The 26,516-nt window shown below is 37.3% G+C and overlaps 1 protein-coding gene across 1 annotated transcript; it reads right to left on the bottom strand.

The window, feature by feature from the left end:
• Positions 1–12,151: 12,151 nt before the first annotated feature.
• On the bottom strand, positions 12,152–21,052 carry LOC116174227 (aminopeptidase N-like). Its single transcript, XM_031492120.1, has 12 exons — positions 20,365–21,052; positions 20,168–20,317; positions 19,818–20,126; positions 14,747–14,930; positions 14,549–14,699; positions 14,419–14,500; positions 14,183–14,372; positions 13,946–14,135; positions 13,044–13,321; positions 12,645–12,997; positions 12,447–12,593; positions 12,152–12,398 (listed from the first exon to the last, which is right to left on the bottom strand). The coding sequence occupies exons 1-12, from the start codon at positions 20,802–20,804 to the stop codon at positions 12,191–12,193; spliced, it is 2,682 nt and encodes an 893-aa protein (XP_031347980.1). The 5' UTR covers positions 20,805–21,052; the 3' UTR covers positions 12,152–12,190.
• Between the last annotated feature and the right edge of the window lie 5,464 nt (positions 21,053–26,516).

Here is a 26,516-nt window from a genome sequence, read left to right as displayed (position 1 = left end):
AACACTTTTTCTTATTAATGTTGGTGCGTAGAATCCAAAACAATTCGTACTGTTTCGATCAAACCTCTCAATCAAAAGTTATAGACTAGAAACCAATTTCGAAAGAAAATTCAAAGGGCTGTAACTTTTGAACTAGTAGCCCAATCTTGGAACTGTTTCAAATTATGGATTCTACAGGCCTCATTCTATAAGAAAATTTTTTTTCCCAGTCAATCTGAGACAATTTTTTTTTTCGGGCAACAAAAAAAGGTAGTGTATAACCTTCCTTTTTTCCAAAAATCGACTGCACCAAAATTTCTCGGGAAAACACATTTTCTTATTAATTTGGGTGCGTAGAATCCAAAACAATTCGTACTTTTTCAATCAGACTTCTCAATCAAAACTCAAAAGTTATAGACTAGAAACCAATTTCGAAAGAAAATTCAAAGGGCTGTAACTTTTGAACTAGTAGCCCAATCTTGGAACTATATGAAATTTTGGATTCTACAGGCCTCATTCTATAAGAACATTTTTTTCCGGGTCGATCTGAGACAATTTTTTCTTTGGGCCTCAAAAAAAGGCAGTGTATAACCTTCTTTTTTTACCTAAAATCGACTACACCAAAATTCTTGGAACTGTTTGAAATTATGGATTCTACAGGCCACATTCTATAAGAAAAATTTTTTCCGGGGCGCTCTGAGACAATTTTTTTTCGGACCTCAAAAAAAGGCAGTGTATAACCTTCCTTTTTTACCAAAAATCGTCTACACCAAAATTTCTCGGGAAAACACTTTTTCTTATTGGTTTTGGGGCGTAGAATCCAAAACAATTCGTACTTTTTCGATCAGACTTCTCAATCAAAAGTTATAGACTAGAAACCAATTTCGAAAGAAAATTCAAAGGGCTGTAACTTTTGAACTAGTAGCCCAATCTTGGAACTGTTTGAAATTATGGATTCTACAGGCCACATTCTATAAGAAAATGTTTTCCCGGTCGATCACAGACAATTTTTTTTCCGGCCTCAAAGGTACTTTTCATTTTCTACTCTGCGATCAAAAGAACATGGTCACTATTAATGTTTGAGATACCAGTAGGGATCTAATGAGAGGGGTGATCTCCCGTTGCTTTCCCCATCTACATGCCGTGGGTCTTGATAGACTGCTCCACCTTTGGGGGCCATTTTACATGGCTTGCAAATCCCATTAATCGCATAGTATTATGAAAAACATTAGAAATCAACCAAAAGTTAACAAAAAAGCCACAAATTTCAATTAGTATTTTAACTTCAGAATGTCTCATTTTCACCTACTTTCATTTCAATAATTTTCCAGACATGCGCAATTAGAGGGAATAAAATAAGAGAAACTAAAATTTTATGCTCTAATATAAAATAATATAATATACAAATTTCTTCAGAAAAACGACAAAACAATTTTATTTTATGGGGAAGCTCTAAATTTTTTGTCATCTCACTTGAGTTAAGGTCCAAATTAAGTTGATAAAGCAAAATCTTCATTTATTTACACAATTTTTCGGGATAAACAGCTGAAGCGGGCATGTGTCTACCACAGCTACCTATAGTACATCCCCGTAATTAAAATGCGTCATCATACCCAAGTTCTTTTAAAAGATATAAACTAATAGTTCCTTTGTTTACAGTTCTTGGCCTTTATCCCAATACTCCGAGTAGGGACCAAACACTAAGCAAGTGTCCGTTTATATTTAAACATATATAGAAAGCAAACTCCTGGGTATGGCTATAGCATGTGCAAAACCAAATTTTAAACCTGACGTTAGTTTTGCTTTTATTTAAAGTGTATATGTATGAAATTTCATTTAATTGCTTCCATAAATAAGAAAATTGACACCGCACATCATGCACAAAACCAAATTTTGAAATTGGCGTTAACTTTGCTTTTATTCCAAGTAGCTATGTATCAAATTTTATTTAAATGTCTCCGTAAATAAGAAAATTGGCACTGCGCATGCGCAAAATCAAATTTTGAAACTGGCGTCAAATTTGCTTTTATTCCAAATGGCTATGTACCATATTTCATTTAAATGCTTTCATAAATAAGACAGTTTGCAATTCGGTTTGTAAATGGTCCAGATTGCGAAAAGGGCACTGTTGATCGATTAGGCTCAACTTTTGGAAGTCCGTTTCATATGGCTAAAGCTATACGCATATTGAATTTCAAGCAATTCGGTTAGTAACTCACGGAGATGTCAAAATGGCCTTCCTTATTTTTTTGGGCTATATTGCCAATTCCCGAACTTTGATCTACAAATTTGATAAAGAATTCGCCTACAAAATTTCATCGTAATCGGTCCATTCGTTATCGAAATACTTATCGTGCTAACAGACGGACAGACACCGCAAAATTATAATGAACCAATTTCAATTAGAATGATTTACTTTCCAATGGCGCTGGCGTCGTGTTACAACAAAATTCCTTTGACACAATCGTCGTGTGGGCGCCAAATAATTTTATTGGCAAGATTAAGGCTTGACAGCTATATCTTTTTACACCAGAATTAGTTTTTTAAGTCGTGATCTAGAGAATGCGTTGCTAACCATTGCCGTTTTATACTCCGGCGGATTATAATAAAACCGAAATGTCTAACCTCATAAAATATAACTTTTATCTTCAAATTTCAGGTTCACTTCCTTTTTTTTAACACATTGACTGTTGAAAGTGGTCCGATAGAACGTTTTTATATATCCTTTAAGCTTCTTTAACGAGTAGGTATAAAATATTAATAGAAAACGAGTGCACAATATATCGACGTCTTAAAAGTGCTAGTGTTAATTTTTTTTTCACACAAATTTCATGAATCGTTATAGCACAGATGTATATTATATACCTACGTATATATCTGTGATTATAGCAAAGATCATACTACACTATGATGTTTGATTATAGTAAACTGTTATGTAGATGTACCTAGTTTTAAATGAAAAGAGATCACTACAAGAGAGTGAATTATTAATTATTTCCATTTTAACAACATTTTCCCAAATGGGAACGTGACTTTTACTAGACACCTACTTGATATTTTGGCATATGCCTGGCGTAACCGCCTTTCCCAGACTTTAGTCAACTGTCGTGGGGATGTGTTCCTGGTAGGAAGTAACAGGAGGCATCTCCACCACTGTTGTTGCCATTGCGCTGGGTCGCGACATATAGGTACCAGACAATGTGGTGGATTGGAGTGGTTGTGTTGTGGGGGAGGGGGGTTTATGTCCCCCAAGTGTTTTCCCTGATGCTCCCTTGAGCGTTTCGGCGATCCTGACTAAGATGGTCTCTCTTCCCCTTTTTTGTTCCTGATCTCCTCCTGCTCCTTTTTATACTCCTCACTTACCTTCTTCCCTGTCAGAAGTTTCACATCCCACCATTCAGTTCTCCCGCTTTGCTCTCTGTCTTTTCCTTCTACTTCGCCCCCCCCCCTTCTGACCTATACTCCTACTGTCTTCGTAATGCTTATTTTCTTTAATTTGGTCCTCACTATGCGGTCGATCTGTGATTCAGAGTTTCCTCTCCTCTATGTTGTCAGCACCGTTGTGGATTTCCTGAATGTCTTTTCCACCCTCAGTGCATGTAGATGTACCATGTTCCTAAGCTCACTGCCATTCACGTCGTCTTGCTCGTGCTTGAGCATTTTGCTTATCCTTTGTTCCTCCCCTTCCCTTCCATTTAGTCTGCCTAGTTGCGTATTGAAGTCCCCTAATATGGATGCCCGGGTATCTTCCGCTCTTTTGCTCTATTATTTCTTCCTGAGTGGTTCTCTCCTCATATCCACCAGTCGTGGTTCCTTGTCGCGGCCATTCCACTCTTTATCCAAAGAGCCCGCTTCAACTAAAATATTCGCAGCATCAATGCACGAAATTTGGAATAAGTGATAACAGGACCTGATTCGCAATTTTTTTTTTTTTTTTTGAGATTCGCGTGAGTGAGATACATATTTCACCCCACATAAGACAACTTATATAGGGTGCTCAGAAAATTATGTAATCGTTTGTAATTTTGAAAATACCAAAACTTATATATAATTAAGCGAAAAATGTACCTCTATTGCAAACAATTTGCATTTTCAGTCGACTTTGATATTTTACGGTATCATCAAGAACCAAATTGTGTTATATCAATTAAATGGAGATATTGAAAAAAGAAAACAATAAAAAAATAGTGAAATTAAAAGAAAGAAACGAATGTAGAGGTCAAGCTGGATGAAGCGAGCCGAGAACAACTGAAGGAGGAAGAAATAAAATAATAGTCGCGAAATTAACTTAAAAAATGAAGAGGGAAGTTATGACGGGGAAGTGAAATTTGAAGGAGAGCAGGATATACATAGATGAAGATTTGATTTTCGAGGAATGAGGGGTATTGAGATAATTTAAGTGAAGAAGTGGAACGAGGCGAAAGTAATTTGTAGACATAGGAATTAATGGAATGACACGAGTATAGTGGTAACGAAGAGAAAGAATTAGTGAAAGAGGACAGAAGCGTTAGGGGTGGAATTTGAAGGGAGAATGTAAGAGAAGGAGAAACGAGAAAGGAAGGAGAACAGAGGAAACCTAAATGGAAAGAAAAAGAGGAAATGAAACCGAAGAGCACATGCAAATTATATTCTGGAATGTGACAGGAGTAGCAAAAAATAAACACTTCTGGGACTTTTAAGGGAATAAGAAAGTAGTGCAAATATAAATGGAAGAGAAAAACTAGGAAAAAATATAGGATATGGGATACTGAAAGTTCTCATACAAGAACCAGTTGACTAACGAGGGATAAAAAATGGAATAGGAATGGGCTGTTTAATAAATAAGAAAAATCGAAAGAGGAGAGGGGAGGGAAAAAGTATCAAAAAAGTTAAAAAGTAATCGTAAACGATTTACATAAAATCGTAAAAATCCGGCCACAAATATGAAAGATAGCGTTGCACATGTGCAATCCATGTTTGACGTGCTACTTCAATTTCAGTTTATAAGAAGAATTTCATTTCAATGCGTTTGCGTTTCTAAATAAGAAAGTTGGAACTGCGCATGCGCAAACCTAAATTTTGAAATTAACGTTAGATTTTCCTTTGTTCCAAGCGCCTATGTATAAAATGTCATCCATAAATAAAAAAGTTGGCACTGCGCATGCGCAAAACCAAATTTTGAAACTGGCTCTTAAGATAAAGAACTAGTGGCGTCTCAACGAACGAGCGGACGGACAGATGGCCATAATAGCGCATTTTTTTGTGGAAATACGCTAAAAATGGAGATTGCGCATGCGCAAATTGAATTTTTTTATTTTTGTACGAACTACTGAAATTTTAACAGAAGCAGTTCCCTATAAAAGAAAATTGATAATATATGTCACAAAATGAATTACGCGCGCAGAGCCAAGAGCTTAGCGCATTTCCGTCTGTCCATCTGTCCGTCCCTATAGCTGTTTCGCTTTCAGTTATTAAGCGCTTTTTTTTTTGCTGTTTGGTGCATTATGGTTGCGAGATTTGCACCAAGGATGGATTTTTTTCTGTGTCTCTTACAAAAACATTTATAGCAAACAATCTATTTTTTCGCTTCTCATAATTTTACACCTTTGCCGTTTATTGTTTATTGTATGCGTTTGTTGAATTTTGATTACTCTACTCTACTCTACTTTAGCGATCGTTTGGATCATAGAAACCCAAAATTTGATTGTGGAAACGGTTAAATAGGTCGCTATTTGTAACATTCCATTAAATCTAATGGTAAACGTTTCTATTCCAAACGTAAAAAGTGAAAATACTATAATTATAAATAAAAAAATTTTCGATTGTTTTAAATTCACACGTTTTAGTTATTACGCCAGAACATCATCTGATGAAATTTCGAATATACACCTTCTATTTCGTTAAATAATATAATTAACTTTAATATTTATCGCGTATAAATTATAACGTTTTCCGAAAGAGCTACCTTGCGTGAAAGTTATTTACCTATACGCATACGCGCTCGAATCGAAATTTCTAAGTCGTAAACAACAATTTTCACGATGTAATTGTTGGTAAGGAAGGTCCTTATGACTGTTCACGGTCACGGTACTCTACCTTTCTGTTAATGAAGCGTTCCTCATGGTCATAATAATTATTAAAAAGTAGTGCGTATTCTATGGTTTATATTAATGTGAAGGACATTATGTGAAAATTGACGCCAAAATTTTACGTTGAACATTAGACAGACATGAGTAGATGACCTGCATTTCCTTTTCATTCAAGGTTTGGACTTTGACTCAGGCAAGGACTGCTAATTTCTACTGAGTCACTGTACCGGGTGATCGAAAAGTAGTGGAGGCAGTTTGAATTTCCCGCAAAACTAAACATTTATGAAGTTGGTAATATACCATATGTCATTTATGAAACAGCAATGGATCCAATTTAATCACTAATGCATAAATAAACTACCTTCTAAACATGTTTGCCAATTCCTTTAGTAAAAAACATTAAAAACTTAAAGCGCCCAATTTAAACTGTCTGCAGTTCTTTTCGATCACCCTTTTCCTTCAGATATGTGCAACGCGTTACGTACATCTATACCCCTCAACTCAAACTCAAAGCAACAAAGTGTAGAAGAAACACCAACAAATTTCACAAGTTTGGTTTTGATAGTTGCAAAGTTAACCAAACTATTGTAAGTTCCACCATGTGTAAGTTGGATCCATCACAATTGTAGGTACGATCTAAAATGTTGAGTAAGCAAGGTCTGAAAAGTCTCATAAGTGCTTCGAAAACTATTTTCTTATATTATCTGTGTGAGTACATTTTGTATATCTTCTCCAGAATTTTCTAACCCGGTTCTAGAGTCTTCCAATAATAATCTTCAATTTTTACCACAACTTTTTTTGGTTTGTTTGAGCCTGATTCGCGTTTTCTGCAACACAGCACTAGTACATTCGTGTGTATTGACTTTTGCACAAACCTAATCTCTTGAAAATTAATAGGAGTCGCAAATGTTTCATTTTTTACATCAATCCCGCTTTCGATACATCATCCCATCCCCCAGAAAGCTGCCATTTTGAGTGGAAGAAAAATGGCAACACCGTACAGGTGAAGAGACGGTAAATGGGGAATAGAGAAAATATGAAAAGAAGGGAGGTAAAAGGGAAAGGGGGCATGAAGATTATGTCATGGAACGTTGTGGGCGGGATGCTGAAGGAATAGATGGAAGGAACGTGATTTAAAAAGGGAAGGCATGTAAAGAAAAAAGATGAAGAAACAAGAAGAATATGAAGAAAAAATGTTTCAAAACCCACTCGTGGGGTTGCCGCATAACACAACGGTAAACGATGAGTAACGGGCAAATATAGACCATAGCAACAGATAAAACCTAGAAAATCAAGGCAGAGAAAGATTTTTGACAGTTAGTAAATAAAGTGGACAAAACATATAAAGGTGAAGAGAAATAAAAATAAAACATGGGTTGTCAAGGTGCTACAAATAAGAAGAGAGAAAGGAAAGTGATAGAGGAACAAAGGAGAGATGAGGAGAAGGAAGAGATGGAAAGGGAAAAGATATCAAGGAATCAGATTAAGCGCAAATTAAAAGAGCTGTAGGAAATGCGAAAGCGGTAAGGAGGGATTACGTAAGTCTTGAATATATAACTTTGTAGGTACGCTACACGTAGATAGTCCAGGCTAAATAGCTCTAAAATCATTTATTTTTCAAAAAAAAATTAGTTACCGGGCGAAACCGGGTTTTTCAGGCAGGTGAAATGAATAGAAATTGGGAAAAAATAATTAAAACAGCTGAATTTTTCCGCGGGTGAAATCCCGGGGGTTGAAAGGGGTGGAAACTGGTGTTTTGCAAATTATGGCAAAACTATTAACTTTAGACGAAAATGTTAAATATAAAAGTTATAGAGATTAAAAAAATGAGCAACTTTTGTATCTACACTATTTTCACATAAAATCCAATTTTCCTAGAAAAACCGAAAAACTGTTTTTTTCGATTTTTATTCATATTTTTGCGAAAAAATGTCGTAGGGGTTTGAAATTTGGAGGAAACATAGCTTGTTTTATAATAAAAATGAAGATAATTTTTTGGGCTTGTAAAATTGAACCGTTTCCAAGATCTCACGATTTCTGAAAAAAAAACACCTATTTTTCAAGGCGATGAAAAATCTATTTTTTTTCATCGTACAGAGGTGCGCGGGTTAGCAAAATTTTCGTAACGACATACATTTTAATAATCAAAAATAAAAAATATTATTCCAATTGAAAAATTTTAAGAAAAGTAGCAAAAACTGAGGGAACAGTTTTAAGGTATACCGTTTTTGACAGTAGGTAAATAGCTTTTTTTGCAAATAAATTAACGTATTAGATCCGCGCTAATATAAAGTTTTTGAAATCTGTCTTCTCTCCCCTCTTTAATGTTGTTAAAATATGTTCTTTTATTTCCCAGTGCCCAACTGCCTTAATTAAAACATCTTTATTATTTCTTTTTTGTGCATTTTTTCCGCAATAAAAGCAATTCGAAGTAAAATCGAATTCTTTTGCTTCCTGAACAATTTGTTTTTGTTCAATAACTCTTCTTCCTGCCTATTTTACAGCTGATGGGATTAAGCTGGCCCTGTTGATCGTTTTACAGGAATTATGAATAACATCCTCATAAAGTTTATTCCAGGTTTTACATCTCAAATTTGCTTTGGTCAATGGCCGGTAAAACTAACGTTCTTATTTCAGATTTTGCAAGTTTTCAACAGGCCCAACGCAATTGCAGCAGCTATAAAACAGGCAGGAAGAAGAGTCAGTGAACAAAAAGAAATTGTTCAGGAATCAGGAAGCAAGATAATCCGATTTTATTTCGAATTGCTTTTATTGCGGAAAAAATGCAGAAAAAAGAAATAATAAAGATGTATAATGGTCAGTATAAAACATAAACATAAGCATAAGCATAAGCATAAGATAATAAAAGAGAATATTTAAGCAAACATTAAAGAAGCAAGAAAGACAGATTTCGAAAAAATCTTTTTTATTATACCTGAATCACAATCTCCGTTTTAAACACTCAAATGCGTGCGAAAAAAGGCCTTTAAAACACACGTGCTTTAAAGTTGCTAAGTAACGATACTTCAAGTATGACTTTTGAAACTGTCATCTGGGGCTGAAATAAAAGATCCTCTTAGGTCGCTGTCTGTAAATGCAGAACATTTCTTTGGCTTGTACCTATCCTTTGGTTGAAGGTTTCACAAACGCGCGTAATTTAGGGTATGCTTCCAAATCTGTTCCACTTTTTAATCGCAGCATTGTTTGAAGTTTTGAGTTAATGCACCAAAAGATAGGAGATTTAAATACCTTTGACATTTCCTTCATATATCCCAGCATTATCGATGCATTTAAGACTTTATTCGTAAGTAACTTCCTTTTCATCCATGGAAACAACTTTTCATATTCTTTATAATAGGCTTTACTAGATTTGGATTTTACACCTACCAACGTTTGTTTAGATTTTACAACAATCGATTTAATGGACGGTGTATTATCTTTTTCAACGGAAATCGTTTAATTCACAAAGACGATAATTTTTATAAGCAAACGTCAAGTGACATTTCCATGGCAATCGTGAAATTACGAACACCCAGCCCACTTAATTAAACATGTATTCGAGTTTAACGTCAATATGATTTCATTGTATTTCCTATTTTTAAATTATACTACATGTATAATAAAAAATACTATAAGATACACGTGTATAATTGGTCTTTAAAGCACTTGCAACGTTAAAGGCACTCCGCTTTGCGTCGTGCCCTTAAACTCGTTGCGCGTGCTTTAAAGACTTGATTATACACTTGTATCTTAATATACTATATTAACATCCAATATGTTGGTTTATCATGTCAAAAATCGTGTATATCTTAAAACTGTTTTTCCAGTTTTTGGCGATTTTCTCGAATTTTTGCTATAGGAATAATATTTTTTTATTTTTGTTTATTAAAATATAAGCCTTCCCGAAAATTTTGCTACCCCGCGCACCTCTGTACGATGAAAAAAAATAGATTTTTCATCCCCTTGAAAAAGAGGTGGTTTTTTCAGAAATCGTGAGATCTTGGAAATGGTTCAACTTTATGGGCCCAAACAATTATCTTCTGTTTTATCATAAAACAGGCTATGTTACCTCCAAATTTCAAACCCCTACGACATTTTTTTCGCAAAAATAAGAATAAAAAACGAAAAAAACAGTTTTTCCGGTTTTTCTAGGAAAATTGGAGGTTATGTGAAAATAGTGTAGATACAAAAGTTGCTCATTTTTTTAATCTCTATAACTTTTACATTTAACATTTTCGTCTAAAATTAATAGTTTTGCCACAATTTGCAAAACACCACTTTCCACCCCTTTCAACCCCCGTGATTTCACCCGCGGAAAAATTCAGCTGTTTTAATTATTTTTTCCCAATTTCTATTCATGTCACCTGTCTGAAAAACCCGGTTTCGCCCGGTAACTAATTTTTTTTGTCAAAAAATATTATATAGCCTGGACTAAGATGGATCTGTGCTTTCTTGATCTTATATGTCAATATTTGAACTTTGAACCTCATCTCCGGACATACTGTGTATTGCTTTATAAATGACTATTGGACCTGAACGAAAGAACGCTAAACTACGTATGAAACAAAGAGATAACCGTGAATTAAGATACTAGTAGAAGTGAGAAAGCGAACTGATGAAGGACTGCTTGTAGACAAGGATGAACACAAAAGAAGAATGGTATGAATAACAGAAAAATTATTACGAAAGAAACGGGTGTAGATAAAAGGAGGTAAAGAGAATCTGTAAGAAGAACTAACAAGAAAAGACACAAACATATCATTGCAACAACAGGGGGAATCTGGAATTTACGCTGGAGCAAAAGGTATAGGAGTGGATTCCAAAGGATTTAATAAAAAAAGTTGAGGAACATATTATATATAATATCGAAGTTTTGATGTGAAAATTAGAGAAAGACCGAAAGAAAACGGAGAAGAAGGAAATTCTGTGGTGAGAAAGTGGAGAATATCAATCATGTGATACGGAACGATAGAGAGATTGGAATGACTAAGAAAACCAGGAAGAAATATTACTGATGAAGAGGAAAGGGGAGAGAACTGGATGAAGAACATTGTTAAAAAAAAGGAGAGGAGAAATCTAACGGAGGGAGCTGAAGACAAAGAGAACGAGTAATAATTTATAGAACCAGGAAAGAGGGAAAAGAAGAGGGGTTGAGACGAGCAAAAGAAACATTTATGTTGAAGGATGGTATTTTTGTATTTTTATATACGTATGATACGCATGAACAATGGTGTTTGTTCTTGTTGAGATCTTTCATTGGAGTAGCATAAAAGATAGAAATATGGTTACCACCCCTTCCCTACACACCATCACACCTGTCGAAAAGGTTGGTCAAGATATTTAGTTAATAGATCAATGTTTTTGTGCAATGTGCATTAAAATAGATTGATAGGTAAGATTTTTATGGGTCATTTTTTGCAGTGAATTCAATAATTAGGCTTTTTCCATTCCATGAGACTTAGTTGGAGCCGATCCGGTATTTCCAAAGTTGGCCGACACAAAGGGTAGTTTTAGTTGCTGTTGTAACGGGAGTCCCGCTTTTCATCTTTAATTTGTTTAATTTTATTTTACATATGAAGAAAATTACATGCATACTCTTTTATACGCGTAGTAAGCGCAAAGTAAGTTTGTTAACGATAATAAACGGACGCATCTAAAGCGAACCTAAAATCTTAGCGCCTTTGGAAAGCGAAAATTGCTTTAAAATAGGACGCCAAACTCCAAAGTTTCGTTGGTTCCGTTTTAGTTTAATATAAATAGCTGAGCGTGCGGTTAAGTTAAAGTTAATACCCAGCGATCGAATTACTACAGTGGGTACAACAGCCGGTAAACAATTTAATTGTCAAAGTTGTAGGTTTCTTCCTTTCTCTCAGAGACCCCGGACAGCTACTTTGTGTGTGAGCCTCACCTGCTGTAGACGTACGAAGTACGAAGTTTTTAAACTTCGGGACCCTGTTGTTACCACAGATGGTTCTCCATGATCCTCGTTTGGACCTTCGAATGCAATGAGAACGGGGGCACATTTATTTCGGGCCTTTGTAGCTCCCTGATTCTTGTGCGGCGAATAACTTTGCAATATTGGAGACATTGAAAACAATTTTTACGTAAATATCTATTTATTGCGAATATTTAAATCCCCTTATTTACATTTCCAAGGTGTTTTGGCGATCCCTCAGCCAGTCTGATATTTGGTCAATGTAATCAATCTCGTACTGCTCCAAATACTCCTTGGTAAAGAAGTTCGCCGGTACCAGCTTGGCGTTTTCCGAGTTTTGATAAAGTTCCACCTGATCGGTAAGGCGACTTGGAACTATTTGTGTAATCGTGTCTGCAGAATTAGCTTCTTCCAAGCTGAAAGCGGACTATTAACGATTTTGTGTTCTACGTTCATAAACGAACCTTGAATTTTGAGGAAGGGTTTGGGTAGTTGCATAGGTGAGTACCACTTCGCGACCCACCACGTTGTTTTCTATCATGTTAACGAGCGCTTTCGTGCGGTGAGCCGTCGTTATTGCATTGGTGTAGTCATAGATTTGGCCCAAGAAGCTACGAGGAAGCAACAATATCACCTTAAGTGCAAACAAGAAGATCCCCTACCTGTGCAACATCAGTCTGTTACGTGTGCAGGCTAGCGCCATTATGTAGATAATTTGATCATTGGGATCGGCTTTGTAATACTGCTGAAATAAAAAGTCCCATTCGTGCTGATTGGCGTTTTGCATTGCCCCACAAAGGAAATGGAACTTTAGATCTGTGGGTATATCGAGGCGACCAGTTCGTTGCCACGTCTTTATCTTGTTCAACCCGAACTGTTGGCATCTCTCATCGCCGTAGAGGCACAACCTTCGCACCACAATCACGCGGGTTAACTTGCGAATGTGAGTGTCGCGTATCACCTCTTCGGGTCCGATGTGCTCGTACGCAAAGTTCAGCAACTGGATGACGTATTGCTACAAACGATCCTTTTCATCCCTCTCTTCTCCCTTACTTGCTCACCTGAAAGATGGGATACTCGGGAGTTACGGCGACCATAAAGTCGAAACTATCGATGCGTTTAAGGAACGGTTTTAGTACTATGTAGTCGGTTTCTTGTTTGATAAACTCGCTTAAATCTAACGCAATCTTCGCATTCAGTTTAGCGTCCTCCACCAATTGGAAGGCGTCATTTACCAATTGCGCTCTGTTTAAGGGATGTATCGACTTAAATGCGTATGTCCTTAAAAACTCGATGATCCGATACCAGTTGATGGTGTCGTAATTCACTCGGAAATAACCTGAAAGTAAAATCAAATATACGTTATTAAATAAACTACAAAGTTTTCTTTATGAGGTTTGTAGCAAATATTCCAGAAATTCCCATAGACGTCGAGGCGCCACGAAAAATAAGTCATCGGCGATAAAGAACCAAGGCCTTCCGGGAAAAATGACGTGTTTCTAAGAGCATTCTAGAACAATATTGCCGTTTGCTATATATAAGTTTCGAGTCAGTTCCAACTTCGATGCGCTTGTGTTATGTTATAAATTGTAAGTGATAAAGAATGTTATTATTAATCCATTTTAAGACTGGGCAAATAGTTAGAGGTAGGTCTATGTACATTCAAATTGGTTCTTCCTCCATACAACTGTATGGGAGAAATGTACGAGGTTAAGTCGTAAGAGCACTAAGACAGAATTTCCTTCGAAGCAGAACTTCGCCTTACAAATTTTATTCTATTGAATTTTTTGAGGTTGATTACAATAAAGTTAAGTTAAATAGGGGAAGGGGGACTGATGAGAGTTCTCAACATTTTTTTAGATTGTGATTCTGTAAATCTTGATCTAAAGGGGGCGTTGGATAAAAGGTCACCACGGAGCACGTATAAACGAGACGACTTCGACATAAATCGAACACCACTTACCAGCATGCTGTTTGTTGAGTATTAACCAGCTGTCAGAACGGAAGTCCTTCAACGTCATCGTCTTCTCAGTCATCCAAAAATCGGTCATGGTTTTTGCAAAGCTCGATCCTTTTGCACCGTGCAAAACGTACGTAATCGGAATGATCCACACACTACTGTCACCAGTGGAATTATCCGCGTTGTAAGTCTCCTACTCAACGTCGTTACCAATCCTAAATCGTCATGGAGGTCACTTACCTGCGTCAAAGTTAGACTTCCTGTCCTATAATCACGCGTGGCGGTAACTACAGGGTATCCGACGTTTGTGTCCCAGGTTCCCCAAATTTTTTTCATGGGCATGCCGTCCAGGAGGTACCCGGCGTTCGCGTGGTCAACAGCAGTTTGCCACGCTCTGTAGAGGTCGCTCGGTTGGCTTGTACTGAATTTTCTATAAGAAAATGAAGTTAAAATAGGTATTCATTAGCTAAACTTACTTTCTCTGAAGGTATATTCGCAGACCCTCCCTGAAAAGTGGCGGAGTCAAGAAATGCTCGGTCATTTTGATGATCGCCGACGCTGAAAACGGAACAAATTACTTCGAAAGGATGCGGTTAGTGTTAAAACCTTTGTAATAGTACATCCAAGGGGACGGAAATGAGTTAGCGTCTTCGAACACATAGTTTAACGGATGTGCCATGGGAATTAGATCGCCGGTGAATGCCTTGTGGACTTCCTCGATAACGAACTGCTCTCTCAGTCGCCACGATGGCTCCACCTGAAATGAATGTAGCAAATTGTGTGGTTTTGCTGCAATTGCGTTACCATATCTGTGGCATGGTACTGAAAATAGGCAGCGAATCCTTCGCTTAACCAGATATAGTGCCACGATTTGGGAGTCACCAGGTTTCCAAACCATTGGTGGGCGAGCTCATGGGCCGTGTAGGTTGTACATCTTTGCAAATCTTCAGTGGTCGAAGTTGACTTGTAGTACAGCAGATGATCGTCACTTAAACATACTTTGTTTAGAAATCATAATTTATCAGTCACCAAGGTCTATAGTAACATCAACGGCTTTCCAATAAAACTCTTGATTTACATGGGGCGTTATTCATTGGTTTAAAAAAACAAAAATTGCAAAAGAGGGAAGATTAATGCCCATTAACGTTTTTACAAACATGGGAATTTGAAACCTTTTTTTCGTGGGTATTAAACGAATTTCTTTGTGCGGGGTGAATTTTACCCTCTTTCTGAATCATATTGGGAGTACCATATTTCATTGCCTGTAACAATCGTTTGCAGAAAATCACTCCTTTTCTGAAATGGCCAGCTCTTAATTATTCTTGTTCAACCGTTAAACTGTATGGAACAAATTTTGCACAGCCTTTTGTTTTGTCCAAATACTCGTGAAGAATCGTCTCTTATAACGGAAGTCCGCCAACGTGTTTAAATTTCTTTTTTATGAGAAATACAGGGTGATCTAATTAGGGTTCGGTTTCTACACAATTTTATTATTTTCAAAGTGAATGAATTTGGCGATCTACATATATTTTGTGAGTAATTGGCTACCGGATGATTGTGATAGTTACCGGTTAATTGCCTGTTAAAAGTTATCGGCGCCAGTCTGACGGGCGATAACACAATCTTAATGTCTTGCACCTGTGACCTGACCAAAACAGCTGAACTACACACACACACAACCCACAGTGATGTCATGGAACAACCGTGAGAAGGCGAACTCAACGGTCTTGAAATCTAGCGGGTTTCCATTGATGGCCGATGTAGTCTATTAACGCCATTTCGTAGGTTGGTTTTGTAAAAATGAAAAAGTCGGGTTGAAGTAGAATGCAAGTATCGGTTTTTGGGGCATTATCCGGTAATATGTCAGTGGGAAATTTACGTTTTTGGCTCTCGCTCTCGTGTAACAAAAGTTACGGCCACGCTACGTCGTCAGTGTAATAAAGGAATATAATTATTAGTATTTTAGCGCATTTTCCAAAAGGAAAATGAACGGCATCCGTATTTTGCCCGTCTGCCTGTCCGTCTGTACCACTACAAGTCCTCCAGTTTAGGCTTTTTCGTTGTGGTTTCTTTCTTATAATATACAGTGTAGCACAGCCCCGAGACCAGAACGATACAAGATTTTTTGTATTAGCACTTCCTTCCCGAGTTATTACTGATTCTGTGCGGCTAAAATTCGCATTCGTCATCGCACCACTAAACTAACTGCATTCATTTTTGTACCTAACAGTACTAAATAGTACTGTTGGTTATTTATTTGTGTAACGGGAGCCCGCTTATTTAAATGTTGTCAATTTTTTACGAAACGTTTTTAAGTTATCGTGCAAATGTGTAAAATAGCACTGCATAATTGTATTTACCCGTTCACATGAATTGTATGTACGAGCAGGGATATCAGTGAACCGTCGAGTTTCGTTGATTCCGTCTGTATAAAGCCGAATAGATAAAAATGAGGGCCTGCGATTGGTGAAAAGTGTTAGTTAGTCGCGAAAGTTGCGGCGGTTCCGGTTCTAAGAGAAACAGAGATGCAACGACAGAGTGATAGTTATAGATCGTCCGACCTAAAATTGAAAATGGGAAATAAAGCGTCTACCCCTTGAATTCGCGCGCCTTGCAGAAGGTGGGTCATTTCGTCCCTAGGTAAAAAAGCAACATTCCGGCACGTAGGAGTTATGCGCGTTTATAAGATCTTTCCGACGACGCCAGTTGGAAATGGGCCCAAAACTGTAGAAGATCGGGAAAAAAACTGAAAATGATCACCACGCTCGGTAATGGCACCCAGAGGCCCCGTCCCTAAAGTTGTTAGTTACACGGCCGGGTGTACACTTCTCGTCTTTCTACAAGCGATCCTTCATGAGTCCTCATTTGCTGCCAGCCAGCCGGCCGGCCGGCCGAAGTGAGATTAAAACCTACTTTTTTACAAATATATTTATAAAAATGCGCTAAAAACGCAAACCGTCAGTGAGTCGAAGTTCGCGAATAGTGGTAATTAAGCGAATTTCAAAGAACTCCTAAGTTATTAGTACATAAATATTACGATAGAATGAAAGTTCGTGACGCATGTTCTTAAAATAAATCGACGGTAAAAGAAAACCAGATTTAGTGGCTGTAAAAATAGAAATTGCCAAAAGGAAAACTAACGCCATAGATCGCAAACCTTAAAGTTTCGTCGACAAGTAAATTAACCAGCGTACGTGCAACTTCGTATTGAAAATTCTCGCATAAATTTATACAATTACAAGCAGGCGTTTCTGGCGAAAAATCATAAGAGTATATTTTTTGATTAATAAAAGTCTAATTCAAAGCGAAAAAATAAGCAGTGTCGTTTCGGTGCATAGTCTTGAACTCGTTTGGCCTCGTATTGCGGAAAGCTAGTTTGAATGCAGTCGATATCAATAAAAAGTTTATTGTCCGATCGTTTTCCTACATCAAAAGGTAGCTACGAATATTAAATTTGATGGAATAAATGATGAGAAAGAAATAATTTCAAAAAAGTTAAGCTGGAAGCACGGTTTTCCGGACGGAATTGGTCCGGACCGGACGACAAAGATTCCCATAATGGTTTTAAACGTAACTGCGCACACTCGTCTGGATGGAACCGGTCCGGAACGGACGGCAGATCGATACTGATGAAAAGAGCATTCATCGGCAAACATCCGTTCCGGCCCGGTTCCGTCCTGATAAGTGGGCGCATAATGGAATCGGAATTTTTGCCGGTCGGGTTCGCCGATTCCGTCCGGAAAAAATGTGCTTCAACCTTAAGTGTTTATTGTAATGCTTTTTGCATTGTTAGTTTTGTTTTTTGGCGCGTAAATGAACGTTTTCCGACACGGGAACAGGCGACATGAAATTTGCCATGTGAAAATCATGGATTTTCCTGATTGATCCCACAAACACGGACGACTGCCTTTGTGATTATGCGTGATGGTAATCCAGGCATTTCCAGCGAACTTAAAAATTCCGTTGGATAGCTCTTGTCTTGGTTAGTAACGAAATCGACTGATTTGTACGATGTATCATCGATTCGCCGTTATTTTAAATGGTGTAATTGTGGGGAAGTAACTGCGACCCTTGTTTTGTTTTAGATTTTAAACGTTTCTCAAAAGAAGGAGCAACCTGGCAAACGCGCAAAGTTTAATTCTTCGTTAAGGTTTCTGCAATTTTCATTGCGTCATTGCGGTAGAAAATTAATTTTATTTTGTACTAACGAGGGTTTTCAATCCTTGTATTGTAACATATGCCACACATCCATATCCCCCGTACGGTGTAGCACCATTTAAACTGTACCCAGTACAGGTGTTCAATCTCGTTAGGAGATTTGGGGGCAAACCGTCACTCGTGCCGATTGTAAACTGTTCCTCACACCCTCGTAAAGTAATTGAGCAAAATGGCTTTCATTCAACGTCACAAGTTTATACAGGGTGGCCATTTGAAAACTAAACAGAGCCTATTTTGGGAACCTCAAAACATTTACGAAAAAATCCTCGGACCCGTCAATTTTTGATTCAAGGGGGAACCATTTTTTTGCTAGTTTCGCTCCCCTAAGAACAAAGCCCTAGCGGGGGTGACAAGTGCTCCCAAACTTTTAAATCGAATGGGGGGTCGAGTGATACCTTATTTTGAAGGTATTTTTATGTGGATTATAACCCTTAAGTTTTAAATCGCTACTAATTTGCCTAGCCGATACAGGGGCTAATAAAAGTTAAAAACGTGTCAACATTTTCTTATGAAAAAAATGCTTGTAAATGAATTAGTTAAATAACAAAAATTAATACAACAGTAAATACAAAAAATGTTGTTCTCCTACATTCTGAACCGTACTTTTTGTTGTTGTTTTTTTTCTTTTTAATACCTGTAGGTGGCTATGCCAATTCTGGAACAGAAATCTTGGTTATTGTTGAGAGCGTTACTATAGCAACATTTTGAAGTTTAATAGTGCTTGTCAATTGTTGTTGTCAAATAATAGTGGTGACAAATACACACCTGTCGCTATTGGGCTGATTCAAATCCCAGAATATTTCGTGAGGTGCATACACAACGTCCCGAAAAATTGAATGTTTGGGCTGGCATTTTTGGTAACCATATCGTAGGCCCCTTCTTTTTACCTGGCAATCTAACAGGAGAGATGTACTTGAAGTTATTAGAAAATACGATTCATCCAGCATTAGTGGAGATACTAGAAAATACCAACGAGTACTTGGAAAATCGTATAGTATTTCAACAAGATGGTGCGCCACCCCACTATGCTGCAAGGGTTCGTCAATATTTGGACCAAACGTTTCCAGAACAATGGATTGGAAGAAGAGGAGCTATTGAATGGCCTCCTCGTTTCCCGGACTTAAGTCTGCGACAAAGAATAATTGATGAATGTCGTCAAATCACCCCAGAAGTTTTGCAAAATGTACGGGAAAGGTTTGAACAAAACCTGTATTATTGTATGGAAGTCGAAGGCCTACATTTCCAACATTTACTTGATTGATTTTAGCTTTAAGCACTTAAAATAAAACTGATTTAAATCTTAAGAGTTATAATCTACATAAAAATACCTTCAAAATAAGGTATCACTCGGCCCCCCATTCGATTTAAAATTTTGGGGGCACTTGTCACCCCCGCTATGGCTTTGTCCCCGGGGGGGCGAAACTAGCAAAAAATGGTTCCCCCTTGGATCAAAAATTGACGGGTCTGAGGATTTTTTCGTAAATGTTTTGAGGTCCCCAAAATAGGCTCTGTTTCGTTTTCAAATGGCCACCCTGTATATACAATTCGTAATATCGCCCAAAACAATCGAATAAATCATACCAAATGAAAGATCTCACAGAGTTTAGAAAAGCAACTTCGCCTTACAATGATGAGAGACGCAATTCAGAAAACTTACCCATACATTATTAAACCCCAATTTTCCATTGCTCCGTCCAAAAAGTAACTGGACGGTACCGCCAATAAATCCACTTTGCTTAACGAGTAACGAAGTCCTGTGAAATCCTCCATTGCTCTCAGCAACCTTACAGCTTCATCTAAAACATACTCGCCACCGCCATTAGCTATGGCTTCCCTTCTCGCCAACACTCGCACTCGATCTATTTCCTTCGTGTAGACAAAATCGGAAATAACAAACGCCACCAAATACGTGGGCATCTCCACAGTCTCCCTGAAGGTGTCTTGGTACCGACCATGACCTAAATATCTAAGCCAACGCTTAACAACCCTATCGTCCAGACCACTTACATCGACTTTGCCAACTTCTCATTCGACGCCGAATTGTAATTTTCATCCCTAATTATACTCACGATGAACTTCGCCCTTAACCCTGGCTCGTCAAAGCACGGAAACGCGGTCCTAGCCCCATTCGGCTCAAAATGCGTAAGCGACAGATTCCTAAAGCATGGTAAGTTAGCGGAAAATTTCAGGGATAAATTGCTCACCGCTCTTTTCCATACTCATCGTTGTACTTCGCCAGGAAAAATCCAGATTTCTCATGTTGCAAATTACCCACGAACTTCTCAATAACCAGCTTGTACCTTTCGTGCTTGACTAGGTGTCCGCGCAAGAAGAGTATACACAGGTCCCGGTCTTCGTCGAAAATATGATTCACAATGTAAATCTCTCTTCCGATGGTGTCGTACAATCTGATCGGGCCCAAAGTTAGATCTTTCGAATGGAAGGTGATATTTTTGGTCACTGCCAAAACCTTGATGTCGATACTAACGCTTCCGCTGAACGATGTGTTTTTGTGGTGCTCGATCGTCAAGTTGTACCTGAACGGTCTCACATTCTTCGGCAGGTGATAGTACTGGTCCTGCGGAAAAACACCGCGGGCTAGAAAAGAAAGCGAAATCGAAATTGTCACTATTATCGGATGCATAACACTGGATGTTAATCAGCTGAAGTTATGCATGCTACTGATACAGAATCTTTTACGCGAGCTTTAAGGTTAGTACGTAGGTTCGATTATCGGACATGTCGAGATAGCAACACTTAAATTAGCACAGTATGTCAAAGAGAGGCATGGAAGACATCTTCACATGGCCGCCTTTTTTTAACTGTAAGATAATGGCCGCCGTTTCCGGGATGCTTTCGCGACCGATGTGTGGAAGAACTGCATATTGCAAAGATTTTGCATAAAAGTGCCGACAACAGGAATTAAACTGGTTTGCATTTATCTGAGCGCGATAACTAGTGTAAAATAAAATAAACAAATATTGCGAAACTGTGCTAAAAATAGCAATTGATATGCAGAATTTGAAGGCTCTTCCGTGCAAGTTGTCCTTCCAAATTTTATCTAAATTATTCATTGGAGATGGGGAAAAGATTTCGCACTGGAACTCGCATTCCCAAAATGAAAGTGGGAGGACATTTAGTGTGCATCTTCTGACATGTCAAACCTTGGGCTATGATAATTTTCATTTAGGAAATTGGTTTACCAAAATTGTCATGAAAAGGAAAACCCATTATGTTTGCTGCGAAAAGCAAGTTACCGAGTACGTGATGTATAACTTTATGCTTAGGAGATCGCATTTTGTATCTGTGCCGAAGGTAGGAGAGGAGTACAGGGTCAGCAAAAGCGTCCATTCTTCCGTTTTGTCTCAATAACTGTGCCTTCTGGCTCAAAAGTTTTCGTTCTCTTACAATTCCAAGATATACGTGGTCGAAGATGTGAAACGTTTAAAAAACATTGTTTTACTTTTCACTTACGTACCTACTTATTTCTTTTTTATTTATTATTTATTGTCCCTCTCTTGTTCTGGGCCTCAACAGGCTTGCGCCCATTTACAGAGTCATCCCCCTAACGCCTAATGCTTTTTAGAGGTGCCTCTGCATAAGGTCTTAAGTTTTATACTACTCCGGTATTTACCTTACAAATTTGGAAAACTGCAGGAAAACCTAATTCGGAGGTAATTTCCATCTCTGCCACAGATGAAAAATTCACCTCAACCCAGGTTCGAACACCCGACCTCCGGATTTATAGCCCAACACTCTACCATTGAGTCGCAAAACTTATATCTTAGATGTTTTCTTTTTAGCTTTTTGTGCTAAACATATTCTTGATAATCCAATTTACTCAAAAAGGACTATTCATTATTATGGATCTCCAATTCAAAATAAGTAACATTTAAGCCACGTTGAGTGACTTCCAACATGGTCAAAATTTTTTTTTGTCTATTGTTATTCCAACAAATTAATATTCAAAATATTAGTTTATATGATTTTTTTTTAATTTTCGAAATAGAGTCTGAAAAGGAATCATGCGATGTTGCCAACACCTAAAAATAAAAAAAACAAAGGCAATAAAATGTTTTATTGGGACTAATATTAATTAATTAATATTAAAAAAATGCCTGAAACCATTTCAAAAGTTTGTAACATAACGAATCCATTGTGCCGCACAAAATCTGTAGTAAGACATTTCGGTTGTTCTTTCACTTCGCAATATGAAAACCGTACAAAGAATAATTTCACCCCGAAATCCAAATTTTGTAGCTTGAAGGAATCATCAGAATCATTTTAAATCGCAGTTTTAAAAGGGAATTACAGTTTGAAACCCTTAATCCTAAAATGAAATTTCAAAAAAATTAAAACCATTAACAAATTTAAGTTTCATTTTGAAACTGAAGGTTGAAAGTTTTAAGTTTAAATCTTAACGTTATAATTTTTAAATATTGAAGATTCCACCAGCCTGAAGTTACATTCGCTTTTGAGATAGTACCAACCTAAATGGGGAAACAAAAAAATAACTAGGATCGGGCTGAAGTTACATTCGTTTTTTTTACCAACGGCCTTTAAAAGTGATGACACCGGGGCCAATTTTCATCCCCTTTTTGGAAAAGAACCCTAAACCTCGACAAATTCGTCCCCGAAGTTGACAAATTGCGCAAGTGTGTGCGTGAGTGAGTTTTGCACGCGGAGGCAAAGGGCTATGTGGTGGCCCAAGGGCTCACTTAAAAACCTCTACCTATCGTTTTTCCAAAAGTGGCCCACAGTTCGAAAAATTTCCTTTTGTTTGGTCAATGGCGCGGTATACGAATAATGCAAGTTGCAATTCAAAATTAATTTTTTTTAATTGAGCGAGTACGGGGAGGATAAGGGCGCCGTGGAAACCCAAGGGCTTACCTAAAACCCCCTGTCGTTTTTCGAAAAGTGACCCACAGTTCGAAAAACTCGCTTTTTTTGCAAATTGCGATATTAACACCATAGGTTTCCTCATCACCTTAGTGTGATATTTGTTGTCAACATTCAAATGTCACACAGGAGGTACTTGGTTCGATGCGTTACTCCTATATAGGGTGTGTGGGGAGTGGGGGCGTGAGTGTGCTGTATTAGCGTTGTTTGGTAACGGAAAAATAAATAAACAATTTTGAGTTTCCTAATTGTATTGAAATTTTACAATCTTCTCCCTAATATAAAAGAAAGAATCAAACAGGGTGTACTCTTTTTGTTGTGACGTAATCGACAGCAATAGAAAACATTCAATCGATTCAAAGAGACTAAAATAAAAAACAGTGTACACCCTGTATTTAAATTGGGGGAGTTCGCCGAATACTTCGGGAGATTGTGGCTGATTTGCCCTCCTCATATTATTAAAATGTTTGTTAATGTATGCGTTATATGTATTTGTTTAATAATCTGATATGTGACATATACCAGGTGACCCAATAAGACTGTTCCTCGGCCATATCTCGGGAGCCGTTGTTGTATGACTATTAGTAAAATTATCGAATCAATTAACAAACTATTTTCCTTTTTTTCTCTTAAATTTTATTTTATGTATTAATAAATATAAGAACGTTGGTATTGCGCAGTGTGCGCATGCGTAAATTAATCGTCAAGATTTTTCTTGCCTCGGGTGCCAGAACTGCCAAATTCAAAAAGAACGAATTAAATATATTGAAAACTGTAGAAGTAGTTAAGGCCTCGGACGGACGGACAGGCGGATGGACAGAGAAAGTGACTGCAATAGTGCAAAAAATATTCAAAATACGTATTGGTAACAAATTTATATAAATAAAAATAAATGACCGAAATGTATGTACGCGCATAACTTCAAAACGATTGCACCAAATTAGATCATTCTTTTTTGTTGTATTTGTTATTATCAGGGTAGGGTTTGTATAAAAGATATTTTTCAAAAAATTGTACGGAACGACGTAAACAACACTTTTTCCCTTTTTCGTTATTTTAAATCGCAATATAGCTAATAGATGGCGCCATTACTAATAAATAAAAATAAATGTTTGTATAGGTATATGTTGCAGCAAACCTCGTAACGGAAATTGACCACGGTTAGCCAGGGGAAACAAGTATTCTGGTGAAACAACCACCAAGGTTTTGACAAAGGTCACATAATTTTGAGCACCAGGCGTGTAGAAGTCACTCAAAAAAGTAAATAAAAATATAAAATAAGAATACAAGCTTTGTGATTCCTCGGGCATGGGTGGGTATAAGCTTTATCTTGGCAATGAACCATCCAGATACACAAATATCATTTAATTGCATAAACAGTACATAAATTAGCACTTTTGGTTGCATAAAACAGTAAATAAAATGGCAGCCTGTGCAAGGTTACACTTTAAATGCAAGTTTTCCCCTCAGCTGAGTACTTAGAAGCTATCTGCAACTGAATCTAATCTCTTTCACAGACAGACAGATAAATATATTAACTAAATGAATTGCCTTACGTTAACACTAACCACAAAGGCAAAAGATAAATTAAACTGCAATTTACAGTTGATTGGGCAGTAGCATTTTCTATATTTCTTGTAACGAATTGCAGAGCAGTTCGTCACGAAAGATAAACTAACGACAACGCTCGTAACGTACAAAGAAAAATATATATGTACAAAAACTACAATGCGAAACATCAGATCTAATTCCAATTAATTCGAACTTATGTACCCCATTAATAACTGGGTTTCAGATGACGAGGTAAATATAACAGAGGACTTAAATTAACATATATGGCATAACCTAAAACGAAACGTGTTAACAAAGAGGAATTCTATGAAAATGAAAATTCTAGGAAAATACCATTACCTAAAGACGATTACAGCCCCGCCCACACGCGTAAAGACGTTTAGATAATTAGTTTAAACAATTTTAGCGTGAGGCCTCTGGAATTTTCCAATTCAAATCGACATTCTTCGCAAAGATAGTTACCACGACAAAAGTGAAAGTGAAAGTCATGTCAATGCCAATGGTACCAACTACTCCTAGCACACTCAGTTACACACACCAGAGTACATTCAACGGAACATTACAATGTATATCTCCTATGCCTGGCTAAACCGTTCGGCCGATTGCGATGAAAATTTGGAGAATGATTGGACACACCCGCGAAGGTTTCTGATATAGAAAAAACAATTAGGGAAATTCCATCTGGAACGGGAAAAATGGGATTTTACCGCGAACAGGGTACAGGAACGAGAATTGCCGGGAACGAGATTTTATCAGGAACGGAGTGCAGAGACAGGAAAAAGTCTCGAAAAAGTACGAATTGAGTTGGATTCTACGCACCCAAATTAATAAGAAAAAGTGTTTTCCCGAGAAATTTTCGTGTAGTCGACTTTTGGTAAAAAAGGAAAGTTATACACTGTCTTTTTTTGAACCCCGACAAAAAAATTGTCTCAGATCGACCCGGGAAAAAATTTTCTTATAGAATGTGGCCTGTAGAATCCATAATTTCAAACAGTTCCAAGATTGGGCTACTAGTTCAAAAGTTACAGCCTTTTGAATTTTCTTTCGAAATTGGTTTCTAGTCCATAACTTTTGATTGAGAAGTCTGATCGAAAAAGTACGAATTGTTTTGGATTCTACGCCCCAAAACCAATAAGAAAAAGTGTTTTCCCGAGAAATTTTGGTGTAGACGATTTTTGGTAAAAAAGGAAGGTTATACACTGCCTTTTTTTGAGGTCCGAAAAAAAATTGTCTCAGAGCGCCCCGGAAAAAAATTTTTCTTATAGAATGTGACTTGTAGAATCCATAATTTCAAACAGTTCCAAGATTGGGCCACTAGTTCAAAAGTTACAGCCCTTTGAATTTTTTTTCGAAATTGGGTTCTAGTTCATAACTTTTGATTGAGAAGTGTGATCGAAAAAGTACGAATTGTTTTGGATTCTACGCCCCAAAACCAATAAGAAAAAGTGTTTTCCCGAGAAATTTTGGTGTAGTCGATTTTAGGTAAAAAAAGAAGGTTATACACTGCCTTTTTTTGAGGCCCAAAGAAAAAATTGTCTCAGATCGACCCGGAAAAAAATGTTCTTATAGAATGAGGCCTGTAGAATCCAAAATTTCATATAGTTCCAAGATTGGGCTACTAGTTCAAAAGTTACAGCCCTTTGAATTTTCTTTCGAAATTGGTTTCTAGTCTATAACTTTTGAGTTTTGATTGAGAAGTCTGATTGAAAAAGTACGAATTGTTTTGGATTCTACGCACCCAAATTAATAAGAAAATGTGTTTTCCCGAGAAATTTTGGTGCAGTCGATTTTTGGAAAAAAGGAAGGTTATACACTACCTTTTTTTGTTGCCCGAAAAAAAAAATTGTCTCAGATTGACTGGGAAAAAAAATTTTCTTATAGAATG

Source organism: Photinus pyralis, unplaced genomic scaffold (assembly GCF_008802855.1).
Source record: "Photinus pyralis isolate 1611_PpyrPB1 unplaced genomic scaffold, Ppyr1.3 Ppyr1.4_LG6, whole genome shotgun sequence".
Taxonomy (NCBI): Eukaryota; Metazoa; Arthropoda; class Insecta; order Coleoptera; family Lampyridae; genus Photinus; species Photinus pyralis.
This window is presented reverse-complemented; position numbering and strand designations above follow the sequence as displayed.